This window comes from Mizuhopecten yessoensis, unplaced genomic scaffold (genome assembly GCF_002113885.1).
Source record: "Mizuhopecten yessoensis strain PY_sf001 unplaced genomic scaffold, ASM211388v2 scaffold9049, whole genome shotgun sequence".
NCBI classification, from domain to species: Eukaryota; Metazoa; Mollusca; class Bivalvia; order Pectinida; family Pectinidae; genus Mizuhopecten; species Mizuhopecten yessoensis.
Genome location: NW_018407853.1, coordinates 418388 through 434513, shown reverse-complemented (window position 1 = coordinate 434513; position 16126 = coordinate 418388). Strand labels below are relative to the sequence as shown.

Sequence of the window (16126 nt, the reverse complement as noted above, 5' to 3'; positions counted from 1 at the left end):
TTTAAAGCAGGATTGTGGTTTTTCTCTCACGCCAATTATTTGTGTATCTGATGATAACTAGTTGAGTTCTATATCATTTTGAGTAGTTTTTTATTCAAATGACTTGCATTTTTGCCTCACCTATCCAGCGGTCATATAAAGCTCATTGTCAAATCAAGTTAAGATCAACCTGCCCTGGTGACATTTTAAGGATTTAAGATTTATTTCCACATTAACCAGGATGCTCTTGACAAGCTTTAGTTGAAATTCCCTTTACTGTTACTGTAGGGGTAGGGTTAAAAGATTTTTATTTCCTGTAATTTGGGCCCACCCCTCTTTTTTCGGTAGGGCCAGGCCACACCTCTATATATTGATCATTATACAGCACTGAGTCTGCCTTGCAAAAAGATGTGGATGCTCCATTCCAATTTTATTAAAACAACTTGACTCAGGTATTTAATATGTTTTAAAGAAATTTATGACATGTAGCATGAATGGCACTGTCCTGGTAGATGACATGTTAACCTTTGCAATATATCAGTATTTTTCCCCATTATGGATGCAAATGTCAATATGATTGTCAAAAGGTAGATACACTATTGAACTTGAATAAAAATGTCCTGTAATTATACCAATATAAAGTTAAAGTTTGTGTCGTGTTCAGAAAAATACTTGTTTATAAAAAACCACAGAAGACGGTATGTGTTTGTTGTGACTTTTATTCTGCAGTATCGTTTTTCCTGTGTCATATACCTTTTACAGTTATTGTACAAGTTGGATACCACACAATATATTTAACATACTCTCCGTCATTCAAAGTATTCTCAACAATTTTACATCTGTACATTTATAAATCTACACATCATTCACTGTTACAGCGAAAACCCAGAGTACATGTATCACGTACCTCTCTGGCTACAGCTACTGTCATATACTGGAGTGGATCTAGGATTTTATATATGTAGGAGGGCACCCACAATTTTCATCAGCACTCTTCATGCAAAAAATACTGATATGAAGTTAAAACCAAAGTTTTCCATCTGAATACAAATCCACACTTTTTTATTATTATTTTTTTCATGATAATAGCAACCCCCCTCCAAACAAATCTCATTGGAGGGGGTAGGGGTATGAGGACATAACTCCAGATAGACTATAAGGGATGAGGAGTGATGTGGATGCCCCACCTGGATCCACACCAGATATGACCACTGACACTGTCATCTGTACACTATCACACAATCATTACACACACATGTACACATTTTATACACCACACACACACCAAACAGTCCATCCCATTCCCTGCTAGTCACTCTCTGGAGTGGAGTGGCCAACACAGTTCCTTCATGTGATACTAAGCATCCCTGTTTTAGTTAGAAGTGAGTAGGGGCTAAAACAACACACAGAACCATCAGGACTCGTCTATATCACTGTAACATAACTCTCATCAGTGGGAGCTGTGCCACTTGAAGGAACTGGACACATTCACAATCAGTGTACTAAATATATATAGATTACAAGTGAAACATGCTTGCCTTCACTAAATTACTTCACCTTCATTTTTTTATATCATTTTTTACAAGTTTGTGTGCATGAAAAATTCAATTCAAACTTTTAAATTGCATTCTGGTGATATTTATGAATAGAATTTGTTGAAATTACATTCAGAATAGTGAAATTTGTTAAATGAAATCTCTTAATTACATTCAATACAGTGAAATTAATTAATTGAAATTTCTTAACCACATTCAATACATTGAAATAAATTAATTGATATTTCTTAATTATCTCTTGGACAAATATTTTATGAAGTCTTAAAAGTGCAAATAATGTTACTCACAGTTGTGCAGTGGTTTGACTAGTCAAATACCATATTGAATACAACTATGTACCAGGCAGTACTACATATATGAGGGATGGTGACTGTTACTCACAAATAGGAGTTAGCTATAAATATATAAGTAAAATCAATGGTCTTTCTCCTCAAGTATATTTTATATACTAAACTATATTATTTCCTGTTTAAGTAATCTATGAAACCTCAGTTGTTCACACATTCATGCACAATACCCATGTAGTCATACACTTAGTCATATGTACAGAGATTATCAAACCAATACACTGGCACATGGTTGGTTATTTGAAGATGATATTTAAAATTTGGTTACTCTCCTGTCAACATGTTGCACTACAGACTCAGACCTACCTGGTAGATATACCAGTGTGTTCCACCTCGGCTATGTTAGTCTTTCCTCTAATATAATAATATATATATATATCCATCATCTCCCTTATCATTATCTCCCATATATTGGTTTCATACTTTCCAAAATCAATCACAAAAAACTCAAATACTATATAGTATGACAAAAACCTGAAGGAACATTGATGTACACAATGAAATCACAACACATTTAACGATCACAACATACATACCACGTACACTATTATAAATCGACCTGTAGTAATGCAGGTAAGGGAGATAACCCATAATTCAAAAACTCCACCCAGGAAACACATGGGTAGACAACCTTAAAATACAATGACACACACAGACACTGGGATTGAGATAACATTGTATACACAAACATCACTTCAGGGGGAAAATAACTTCACAGACTCAAACATCACTTCAGAGACAAATTGATAAAGTCACCTTTATATACAAAATGTCGCTGGACACACGGAGAACAAGCTCACATAAAAGGGTAGATAACCACTACATCTGTCACAAGCTTTAGGTAACTCCATACAAACGCCACTTTGAGGCTAAAGTGTGGAGATTATCCGACATCACAATGGTCAACAAAATTTGTTGAAGTTCTTTGAAAGAAAGAAAATGCCAATAAATTGTAAAAGTTATTGAGTAACACATAAAGGTGATAACCCAGACAATACGATCACAAATGTCTGTGAGGATTGAGTAACGTGTTATAAATGTGATAAAGTATAGCACCTGCTGCAATGATTTGCAATCACACACACATACACACACTTACAACTGATCTTACAATATCATAATATCTTAATTTATAAACAAACTTTCTGCAGCAAATAAAGTGTATACCATTGGTAAACCAGGAAATCAACCAGTTGACGGAGTGTCCTGTCCCTAAGGTTTGAAGACATCGCAACAGTGAGTTCTCAAACCAGTATTACAAATTCTGAAGTATGATGCATGCTATAACATGCAAATTAAAACAGGAAGTTCTAGAATGGGAAAATTTCTTCCGGAAAAATTGGAAGTAAGAACAAATTTCCTACTCTGTTACAGACACTTTCCATAAAATCTTGATACCTTGGCAGTAGCAAAGGGCTTTCTGCTGTTATACAAACAATTTCCATCCATGACTTATTTGTGACACACAAGGCACCAAGCCAATCAAAACATTTAAAAATAAATTGCACAAGGAAATGAGGTTGTTAACATCATCATGAGAAAATAAAATACTTGTGTTTCCGATGATTGCTGCGGTACAGTGGAATTTGACTGATCAGCCGAAAACTAATCCAACAAACTTGATCCCACACTTTACTTCAATTTCTAACATTATTTCCACTTGTTGAGATGTTATACATTGCTCTGTGCAAAACGTTGTCCAATGCTAAGACAATACTGACCACAACAGGATACCTTTACACGAGTGTGTAGTAGAGTGGATCTCTGACTGACCACAACAGGATACCTTTACACAAGTGTGTAGTAGAGTGGATCTCTGAAAGCTGTTACATAGAATGAAAGGTGAACAAAAGATAAGGAACACACACAGATGGTTTGACTGATTAGTATGACTAGTAGGGATTACAATATCACTGGAGATACACAGACAACGTACAACTTACAGCCACACCTAACTTACACGTCAGACCATTACTGAGTCAACAGAATACATCAGCTCGGCAGTGCATTTATAAAAGACAGCCATTTTCAGATTTCAGGCAAGTTTTGTAATTGACCTGCTGTGAGTTTTCAAATAAAAGTATAGTAACAGAATGACCTGTCCTGTCTACCAATCACATCCTTACATCTGATAATAGAAGTTTCGCATTGCCTACATCTGCATATGATGAATAATTATTAAAAATGCATGGTCAGGGAAATGTCACTTGAAAGTAGCTGAAGGCACAGTACTGGGTAACTGCTGGTATCAGGAAATATTCCAGTCGGGGTCTTCAACATTTAGATTCAAATTTGCAGTCGAAGTTTATCACAAAGAAGACCATTTCTTTAAACTACATGCAATGCAATCTACCAGTGTTGTATGAGGAATAGTAAGTCAAGTACTGTACACTGAGAAACTTTCACGCAATTCGGTCAATATTAACCGTTCACAAACACTTTAATACAATACATTGTATATGGTGTACTAATATTTGCCATCATGATAAATCTGCTCTTATTAAGTAAGATTAAAAAGGTAACCGTTAAACTGTGGCAAATATTTCCTGGTATTCAGTAATTATATATATGATACCTAAAATACAGCTCTTCTAAGGAAGATGACAGATGGTGCATCACACAGTCATCAAAACAATCAACCTAAGGGAACTAAAGTTATCGCACGGAAACCTTGTTTAGGACGACGCAACTGACGCCGCCCACAAAGTAATACCTATGCATTGCAGGCGACACAAATACTTGGATAACAAATCGTCAATTTTTTCCAGACTGTGTTAGTAGCTCTGCAATCACATCCAATCAGTAATGTATATGAAGGATGAAGCAACTTGTATATAACCAACAGGAGATACTTGTACTTTTATTTATAGAAGTGTTACTAAAAATGATGAAGAATGAGCATTACAATTAGAGATCACCTGAGAATATGCTCAACAAGTCCTTATAAATGTATATAAACATTCATGATATCATGTTACCACATAGATTAAATTTCACAATATCGACCAATCATTTGGCGAGACAAAAATACCAGCACTCACTTTTAAACCATTCCTGCCACATCCATATCGTTTTTACATTTATTAACTCTGTTTTCAAGTACATATTCAGTAAAAAAAAAAAAAAAAAAAGTGAAGAACATGCTTGTTGAAATATCATGCTCAAATATAGGCTGTAGTCATGTCTCCTAGTCAGGAGTTGTTACCCACGGACATCAAACAAAGTGGTCCCAGGCTGGAGTAGCCCCATTTATGATGGACCAATTCATGAGTTTGTTACCCCAGTAATTATATAGTGGACCTGTCAATGTGTTTGTTACCCCAGTAATGGACCTTTTATATTATTTACTTGTTACTCTTTCTTATAATGAACCTGCTGATTTTCATTATTGTGACCAAAAACTATTCCATGATTTTGCTTGAAATAACCTAAGGATTAATGGAACTGTTAAAAACATATCATTGGTTTTAATCAAATTATCAAAATGATGTGTTGTCAGAATTTGCATACACTTTTGAATTCACAGACTCCCATCCAGATTTGCAGCTAATCAGAATGTACTCTCACAATATTTTTTTCATGAAGTATAAAATTTTACAGAAATAGCATGTCAACACTAGAATATTTATACCATTTGACTGTAGGTTATGTGCTGTAAAGAACTGAAATGAACATTTTCCCTGCCCAGCCTACAAATCAGACACATACATCTACTAGTTAAAGCCACACGTGGTTTGCTCACAATTTGTTAAAACCATTAACCAACATAGTCTACTGATGTGTATTTTTGTTTTAAAATAATACAATTATTACTCTGAAAAGTTTAACTTTTGATTCGCCTTTATCTTGCACACTCATGTTGCAAACACATGCTTCTAACCATTACAACACATCACCATAATGGTGTTGGCTGACCAGCCTACATGTAGATATGGAGTTGAACTGCCAGCTATTTGGCATTTCTGGGGTGGGTTCAACTTACTCCTTTCATGATACTACCGGGAATTCATTAACATGCACTGCAGTTTTAACTTCTTACTATCACAAAGATGGTCGACGGCCTATCCTCATTGTTCCACTAGATCACAGATTCACAAGAACATTTAAATTAACACTGTATCCGAAGAATACTCCACAGATTTACGAGAACATCCCAATCCAGGTCCTTTTGGCATGATTCTCTGCAGCACTATATGGATTTTAAACTCATACACTGATTTTTTTGTCATCAACATCAAAGTCTAACACCAACAGTTTTGTTTCCTCCGTACCATTACGAGAGCCTACAGCACAAACAAGTTTAGTATTACTACACCGGACCCTCCACACAACACCCCCACTCCCCCCACTTTCTAGAGCCACTAGGTTGCGTAAAAATTCTCCAGTTTTAAGGTCCCATATTTTCACTGTTCCATCATCCGAGGACGTGATGACGAAGCGTTTGTTAAATTGCAGACATGTCACAGCACTTTGATGTTTGTTTGGGCCTGAAAGACAAATTACATTGTAAGTAATAAATGTCAGCCACATTGTACAGTACAAGAAATAAAGATTAACTTACATCAATTAACAACTACAGAAGGTATATTAATTGAATGCTTGCATTCCTAACAGAACATAAGAATAATCGAATCGCACAAATACAGGTATGCCTACACAATTACAAGCAATACAATTTTTTTGATATTGATTTACTGTAATTAAACACCAAATTTTGTGACCCAAATGTTTTTGTAGTTTTCCCCTAAGGCATGCAGGAGTAGCTTAGATGTACACACACTATCCTTTCCATAACAAATAATTGCAGAGTTTTGCTCTTCTTTTAATTAACATGTACACTATATATATCAGGGTGTGTCCATATAGTCACTAGCTAGTCACAGTATTCAATTCCATAACATGGAATATTCTGAGCCAAAATACTGAAGTCAATCCTATCACTGCCCCCCACCTTGTAATGTTTGTAGACACTGGCCAGTGGTGATATCCCAAACTTTGACTGTAGAGTCAGCGTTACCGGACACGAGAATGTTGTCCTTGAGTTCCAGACCACTGGTCAAAGACTGGTGGCCGATAAGTGTGTGTAGACAGTTTCCTGTTTCCACATCCCACACACGTATGGATGTGTCCAGAGAACCACTCACTATGTGGATACCGTCAAACTGTTGGCAGAAGATTCGGAGTAAAAAGACATTTATCTACAATTATAGAGTCAAACTGTGGACAAAACATTCACAGCATAGGGAAATATTTTATCGTTATTTTAACTTAATACAGTCATCGTAATGTGGGCAAAACATTAACATGTTTGAAAGACTATTCAGGTTTGTATAGCCCAATCAGCAAAATGTATATATGCGACATTTTGATATGCACTACGTCACATTTACATAGTGTATAGAAAAGTGTATAGAAAACTGGTTGAAAGGCATTTTGATATATTACCATCAAACTGTAGAACAAGGACAAGGTAAACAGACTGTTAGACAATTAAATCACAATACTGTCAAGCTGCCGGCTAGCTAGGTAGAAAAAAGCATCGTCTATATTAGTAATTAACTAAGGGTGGTGGAATGACACCTTTCTACGAAATTGGGGGTTTTGAATGCAATTTATCATTTTAGGTGTCACTGACTTAAACTGATGCAGCCATACTTCTAAATATATGGACATAGAGTTCTAAATTTGCAATTGAATTTTAAAGAAATGGATTTTCAATTTCATTAATAAAAATTTCGCAATTGTAACAGGTTATGGCTTCTTATTGGTGGCAGGACATTCATAAGTATTATCAATTGGATGGAGAGTTTCAGGGGACTAAAAATACCTGTAGAGAGTACACCCTATTGGTGTGTCCCTGGAGTGTGTGTAGACAAGTCTCTGTCTCCGGGTCCCAGACTTTCACCATGTAGTCGTAAGCTCCGCTGACCACTCGACGACCATCATACTGGACACACCGTACTGCTGCCACGTGACCCATGAGGACATGCAGACACTGACCAGTATCAATATCCCACATTCGTAGTGTGGCGTCCCGCGACCCACTCACAACGCTACAATAACAAGGCACTTATCAAAAGACGTTTTTATATACTAACTTACATATTCCCATTTAATCCTGTAGACATATTCTACATAATTATCAGATTACTAAAACAGTAATTCAGGATATCAGTATTTACACAAGATATCTGAATACTGCTTTACTGTTTGTAGAAAATATTTACACTTAACTTTACTGGTTGCAAACAACATGGCCTACATAATACAACTTACAGACAGAGCAGAATCTGATTCAGTTTGACAGGTTCATTCTGGAGCCTTATTTACTCGATTCCAGGAACAAAATCAAAACACAAAATCTATGATTTTATAAGTCTAGGAATAATAGTTTAGAAAACATGAATTGATCACTTCAGATAGATGCCCCAGATATATTTTGGGACAGAAGGATATATTGGAATACGTATTTTAGAATTTGGATTTGAAGAGACTTCTAGCCTGTCAGTTTTCTGACACCAAGATACAGTATTACCGCGACTGTATTAAGGTGTCTCCATTCCCACACACTTACACATTATCGTGGAGGTGCATACACCGCACTGTAGAAGTATGTCCATATAAGGTATGTATACAGTTTCCTGTGTCTGCATTCCAAACTTTAAGTGTGCGGTCTGTTGACCCACTGATCACAATGTTACCAGACATCTGTGATGACCATACCCCACCCGTGTGGCCGACTAACGTTCTCAGGCACTGAAACACAGGACAAACATTAGACTTAAATCACTTTATAAACCTGATACTGTCAGCATTCAGGAAATAAAACATATCAAACCTGCTGAATATTTGAAGAACTTTCACAAAATCTTATAACAAGGTGAAAATAGCAGATTTTTAGTAAAGGACATTGTACTAATAATATATAAAATATGATTGTTATAATATTAGGTATGATGACATTTTATGGGATATCCACAGTTTAATATACAGATCTCTGATTTTCAAGACAGTTTAAAAAAATAAACACAAACTCATCAAATACATTTTTATCTGCACTTATTATCAAAATAACAACTTATGAATTCACACAAAACTTTATTTTCGAAAAGGGAAAGTGATTCTTCATGGACAAAAAGAGTTATTTCAGGAGAGATTACCTTTCTTAGAAGGCTGACACCACATTGAGTGTACCATGTTTAGGGAAGAACTTTATTTTTTTCTGTTAAATTTACCCCTATTTTGGAGGTTTCATGTTCAGAGAGGGACTTTACCTTTCCTGTTAGGGCTGACCATACTTTGAGGGTGTTGTCGTCAGATCCACTGACAACTTTATTCCCACAGAACTCCAGGCACGTTATCACATGATCATCATGTCCTTTTAATAACTGTAACAGACAAAACCAACATTCTTTTTCCTTGGAAATCTCAAAAATAAACCTGAATGCTAGGTTTTCTCATTCAATTGTCTGTAATCCCCGACATCACAATCAAATCCATGTTACACTATGCTGTAGTCATTTGTATTTGAACTAACAAGCAAAATGAAAAAAAATACTGACAAATTCGTATTTTATATAGAATCACTAGAAAACAGTGACCAATCTGGGGACGATATGCTACAACCTTCTTGGCTAACAACTTTATTAGATTTGTTACAGCATATCACCCCTTTACTGAGATGAATTACGCAAGCATCAGCACGAAACATGATTATATAAATCTCATCATCTTGACAAATATCAAATTGTTTTTAATGGGCGACAGCCACATGACATCAAACAATGCTTTCACTTCAGTTATTTTGACTACAAATATACTTAAATCTGGGACCCCACGTAAATAATTTTGTAGTTATTTCAGAAAAATATAGACACTTTCAAAGGGTCCATAAATATGTGTGTTTTAAAGAAATACAGTTGTAATGAGCATGTTCACGGTACACACGTTTTCTGGATAACATTGACAAAGAATGACACACACTGCTTTGTGCTCCATACTATAGACAATGAATAGTTTTTCACACAACAAATAATTACTTTGGGTTGCCGTAGTTCTACACATCTCCAGTTCAGTTCAATTTGATGTTGTCTCATGTATAAGGCCTTCCAGGGACAGCGCTTGCGCCGTATCCTGTTGGGTCCATAAACTAAATTTTCATCAATGCCCTCATCCCGACACTTCTCCCTCCACAAAAGGTTATCCTCTGCCAGCAGGCGCCAGTACTGACATGTCTGGGCCGCCTTCAGTAGCGCCTTAGGTTCAAGGAATGACAGCACATACAGGGCTAACTGTCAACAACAATAACACCCACATATATTTAGTATAATCCGATTCATAAAACATACGATAAATGACATACGATAAATGACATCAGAATTGGTATCTTTACCTACCAGCATACTGTGATAGACATATACAATAGTAAAACACATTTGTAACATGTGTACTTAAAAAGTTATTTCACCGATCAGTAAAACTTGTAATAAAGTGTAATATTTATCCAACAATATTTCTCAGGGATGAAAGCATGTATATATATAATATGTGTTACAACACCATTCGCTGTGAAAAAAGCAAAATAGCTTGTGGCACAAATATGCAAAATTTAGCCACAATTTCATGTAAGATAAGATTCTTGAATGAAGTTTGTCAAATAAATTGCTGTTTTATCAACTGGCAATAAAGAGCAAGTTTGTGGGGTCGACTGAAACCTGATATGGATCAATGTTGTACTCAGTGACATATTGTGTAAGTATCCTCAAAATAATTAAAATCTTCAAGGTGTCAAATTACAACACCACTCTAGATCTGGTCCTTATTGACTTTTGATACTGTAACAGAATACTTAGGCCTTTCACTGATGTGACAGCTTTTTATTGCGGAATAGAAAACCAGCTGTCAAATACCGTTTGATATAGACCAGGTTATTTTGCTAGTAAAGCCACATTGATTTTTTGAATGAATTGGATGACAAAACCTGTGTGTATTTGTAGTATATCAGTTTTACCCCGAGTTATAAGGTTACAGGTATATCATGATCACTTAGGCTGTAATCCCAGCACTACGCCACCTTCTGTAGACACATACATTATGCACAAGATCTATCCATTTAGATCATTAATTGTGTTAAGAACTTTAACACAGAATTAGATATCACACAATTTCAAACTTGTGAGTAAACTATTTAATACATGTCTGTTTGTGTGTGGGTAGAACAGCCTATGACACCATACATTTATCTTATACTTTGCACAAGTACTTCTATCTAAATTATCTTTTTACACGATTGGTTCCAATGTTTTGAATGGTGAACTGTACCTCTTTTGGCAGCAGGGAAATGAAATCTCTTTGGAACTGGGGCTCAATGACTTGCATCATATGTCTAACTTGAGTCGGTTCACAAATGGTTATAAGTTCATCAAGAGCCATCATACGCTCTGCATTGCTCCATGTCTGTTAAACAAAAACATTATACTAATATCACCAAAATAGTCAAACAGAAAGTCAAACTTCGACTCGGACACAATACTGATCATAGGGATAAATTCAGGACCTCCACCTTGATACTTCCTTATAGTCTTGGGCAATGAAGTATTAAATCATGAAGAAAATTAAAACAAAATTGCACCGATTACACTTCTCACTTGACATGTATAAAGTAAAATACACAAATGATTCTGGAAGAATTAACATTGAAATAAATACTATCTAAAACATTTTTCATTAATTGTTGAGAAAAAAAGTGCTGTTAAATATGATCCCTTCATTTTTTTGAATTTATTAGCATTCATATGCAAGTGTAAAAATCATACATTTCTTATACTGATATATATTTATCATTTTTAACAAACCTGAAAGATCTGAAGCCATTCTGCCAGTCTGGCAGGTGGATGTTCCTTGGATGGGATACGTGGTCGATGACCGCTTTTGTACTGGTGACGAACGGTCTTCATCATCAGTACAGAGAACGCACTAGACAAAACAAATTCTATATTTACAAGTATGCAGGAGAATATCAGCTAAGTTCCCTGAAAATACAGGCTTGTTGATTAACATTGATATATAAATGGGATAATTAATAAAGTGGACACATATAATCTGATGAACAAACCTAATAAACTTAATCAAGATAAACAAGGCATTTAAGGATGGACTCTTCTGAGGTTTCAGTCACGTTCAAGTCTCGTTTTGATCTGGTGTAACGGGTTTTTGTAATATTTAACAAATTATGATAGGTATAATAGCAAACAGACATCTGAAAAAACAGGAAAAAAAATAGATGTCTGTTGTGTGTAGATCATTTTTTACAAGAATTTCAAAAAACATGACCAATTTGGCGGCCATTTTGAAAAAGTGTATTTATGTGAACTTCTTGCGCTCCACAAAGCGTCAAAATTTCACCTTTTTTGACACTAGATTGATCACTTAAATTGTCATTGTGTCACCATTTTTAATTGTAGCAGGTTCAATTTTGCTGTACAACTTTATAATGTTCAATATGATCAAAATAATATGCAAAAAGGGGAAAGTTATTTATTATTGATATATTTTTTTACATATTAAGGTAACTGAAGCACTTTTGATTTTTGACCCCGAAAAAGGTGAAAAATAACACAAATAATAATGGGACAAAAAAAGAAGCACACCGACCCCCCTTTTTTGTGGCTGTTTTAGAAAGAGAAACACATTTTCTTTTGATTCATTGAATACTAAAAAAAGTTTAATACAGGATTTTTTTATATCAAGCGTTTAATCTGCAAAAAATGGTGAAAAATGTGCATTTTTTCATTAAAAGATAAGGGGAAGTGGTAACTAAAATCGCATTTCTAAGTAAAATGAATAGGATTAAGAAATTTTACTTTCATAGTTTCAAAGAAAATAATATTTTGATCAATTCTACAAACATTCATACATATCTGATAACACACTTGGAAGAAATTGTATGAATTTGTTCTGCAAATGGTCAAAACCCGAAAATTCACCTAAAATCACATATTGTGTTAAATCGGCATCTTTGACCGATCATAGCACAAAAACGAACACACCGACATATAGTTTCTTTTGCATTTTCTACTATGCCATTATCTCCTTTTTCCAAAAATCAATATAAGAAAAAAAGTTAAATACAGGAAATTTTTGACTTCTCAGAGGTGTACATCCTTAAGATATCCAAGGATTTGTATCAAGGTTAGACTTAAGATCAAAGTATTGTCCCAAGTCTGTTTCCCTTATTACAACCACAGAACTATCATTATAGTAATCAAGTTCTCTCTTTTTTTGTGGTGACTTGTACTGAGTTCAGGTAAATCTATTTGAAAGATTGCTCTTTATCACACTTGTATTACATATACAGTATTATATGATGAAATAACAGGCTACAACAATGGAATTAACCAGTGTATAGAGTATAGGATTCAGGGCCTAATGAGGCTTTCACTATCTGTTACAGTGTTCTACCTGACATCGTCCGTTGTCCGCATACGTTTCCCTTGAACTAATTCGTCTCTACTGCTACTGCACTTGCGCTTCATCTGCAACATAACCAGGTGCAAATCACTAACTCAAACCTAATTCATTAAACCGGACCTGGGGGCACTATGTACCAAGGTAAATCTGATAGTTCATCAAAATATGTCATCTTGCATTACATGTTATTACCTGAATCACTGAACCAGAACATCTGCATGGTATACACCTGTTGTAACTTGAAACAGAATATGAATATCAATAGCTAAATTGAACTACTTATATTCTAAATCATGAATAAGCTGCCTCTTTAAAACCATCGATATCTAGATGCAGATGGCCATGGACACTTGCTAGAAATTACATTGACCATAAAGAGGCAAAGTTGAGGAGTCTGATCACTTACAATGTGTTTGCCGTAGGATCCTGAGATAGGGATAGGTATACGCGAGCGGTACGGCCCAGGGGCGGAGTTTGTGGAGGATGACCCTGCCAGGGACACAGGTAACGAGGCGGAGAGAAATGGGAATGATGTGGTGTTTTCCTGGGATGTCTCATCGTCTGATAATGTATCACCAAACCAGGCCTCCTCCTCTTCCTCTTCATCATCATCATCATCCTCAGCAGCATCCTCATCATCAGAGCCACCTTCTTCTTCCCCAGAACCTCCATCATCACTCATGTGGCTGTCACTGAGCGAGTCCAATACAGCACTGCGACTTGTGTCGTCATGCCTAAATAAAACAGAAATTGTTTATTTGCAGATCTTTAGACTGTGACTTAAGAATAGATAGAATAAGTGGATTCCTATTTCCTCCATAATCACATACATAGATGATTCATTGCAGAATTTCTTTATTTCCATGATAGTGAACAAACTATCAGCAGCAGTACTTAGTATTTTTTACCTGGGAGTGAGGCTTGCCACACTGTCAGCAGCAGTACTTGTGGTGGCTACTTCAGGCAGGACAAGGCTTCCCCGGGACCGCTGTCTAAGGCCCTGGCGAGACCCCAGACGTGGAGTCACTCCACTGGAGGATGGTTTTGGGGAAGGAGTCACCACCTCTGGCCCTGCTGCTGTAGATGAGTCATGACGCGTCCTCCTGCCACCTCTGAAATCAAAATATCAGTTAGCTAATAATTCATATGCCTGAAATGGATCTTAATAAGTCTGGACACTTTCTTAAATAAAATCACATTCAGAATAGCTAAGTTTTCTGAGCCTTTGAACCAAGGGTTTTCTTAAGAAAGAAAATGAACTCTTGAACATCATAATTGTAAATCTTTTTTAAGAAGTTTCAACACAATCTATTGTATACAGTAGATCCCATAATTGACATTTGATATGGTACCAAAGCATTCAGAGGATATACAAACCTGCTGGTTCTCCTTGATCTGGGTGTCGTCACTTCACAGACAAGAAGTGCCCGGTTCTGGTCAACTGTTGATGCCCCTACTCCCGGTACTTTGTTGTGGAGGTCATTCACACAGCTAAACCCTCGAATAGCCTGGTAATCAGATACAGTGCTCATTATAAGCATAATGAAGAGGTTTATCGCAAATGAGAAAATATCAACATTTATAATGTAAGTTGCATACCTTTAACAGAAGGTGCAAGTAGAACATAATTTTCCTGTAACTATTATTAGTTTCATATACATGTACATATGTATATATACATGTGTTCTGCTGTATTATGCTTTCAGTGTCTGTCTCGATCTCAGTGACTATTTTTGCTGTACAATGGTTTGACAGTCTATCCTGTCTGCTGTACAATGGTTTGACAGTCTATCCTGTCTACTGTACAATGGTTTGACAGCTGTCTATTTCGTCTGCTGTACAATGGTTTGACAGCTGTCTATTTTGTCTGCTGTACAATGGTTTGACAGCTGTCTATCTTGTCTGCTGTACAATGGTTTGACAGTCTATCCTGTCTGCTGTACAATGGTTTGACAGTCTATCCTGTCTACTGTACAATGGTTTGACAGCTGTCTATTTTGTCTGCTGTACAATGGTTTGACAGCTGTCTATCTTGTCTGCTGTACAATGGTTTGACAGTCTATCTTGTCTGCTGTATAATGGTTTGACAGTCTATCTTGTCTGCTGTACAATATTTGTCAGTCTGTCCTATCAGCTGTACAATGGTTTGTATACATGTACAGGGTACATGTAATACCATATAAGCTTTGTCAATGTAAGTTAGCTAGAATAATCTGGTCCATCCAGACCCAATACTTAAACACCTAGCTATATCTACACAAAGTCTAATGTTTTTGCCTTTCTATCCATCCCAGTATCTTTTTCATATTTACCAGTGCTTTTGACTATAAACCAATCTACAGGTACCTTTATTTCATTGAAGGATTGTAACAGATCATATTACACATTTGTATCTATTCTAAAGAATGAAACAGATGATATAACAAAATCATACTGGATGGCTATAATACTAAACTGGCCTAGACACTGGTGAATCTATAGCTATATAACTACTGACTGGCCTAGTGACTGGTGAATCTATAGCTATATAACTACTGACTCAGTGACTGGCCTAGTGACTGGTGAATCTAAGCTATATAACTACTGACTGGCCAAGTGACTGGTGAATCTATAGCTATATAACTACTGACTCAGTGACTGGCCTAGTGACTGGTGAATCTAAGCTATATAACTACTGACTGGCCTAGTGACTGGTGAATCTATAGCTATATAACTACTGACTCAGTGACTGGCCTAGTGACTGGTGAATCTAAGCTATATAACTACTGACTGGCC

General features: G+C 36.0%; 1 protein-coding gene across 1 annotated transcript in view; it reads right to left on the bottom strand.

The window, feature by feature from the left end:
• Positions 1 to 680: 680 nt before the first annotated feature.
• LOC110457202 (F-box/WD repeat-containing protein 7-like) overlaps positions 681 to 16126 on the bottom strand; it is a 28674-nt gene continuing 13228 nt past the window's right edge. The window contains exons 3-14 of the mRNA XM_021508364.1: positions 14729 to 14859; positions 14260 to 14463; positions 13758 to 14085; positions 13343 to 13416; positions 11737 to 11857; positions 11204 to 11338; positions 9922 to 10173; positions 9157 to 9270; positions 8457 to 8638; positions 7710 to 7935; positions 6834 to 7044; positions 681 to 6369 (exon numbers count right to left, since the gene is read on the bottom strand). Of these exons, the coding sequence (XP_021364039.1) occupies positions 6089 to 6369; positions 6834 to 7044; positions 7710 to 7935; positions 8457 to 8638; positions 9157 to 9270; positions 9922 to 10173; positions 11204 to 11338; positions 11737 to 11857; positions 13343 to 13416; positions 13758 to 14085; positions 14260 to 14463; positions 14729 to 14859 (2259 nt within the window). The 3' untranslated portion in view covers positions 681 to 6088. The remainder of the gene's footprint in view (positions 6370 to 6833; positions 7045 to 7709; positions 7936 to 8456; positions 8639 to 9156; positions 9271 to 9921; positions 10174 to 11203; positions 11339 to 11736; positions 11858 to 13342; positions 13417 to 13757; positions 14086 to 14259; positions 14464 to 14728; positions 14860 to 16126) is intronic.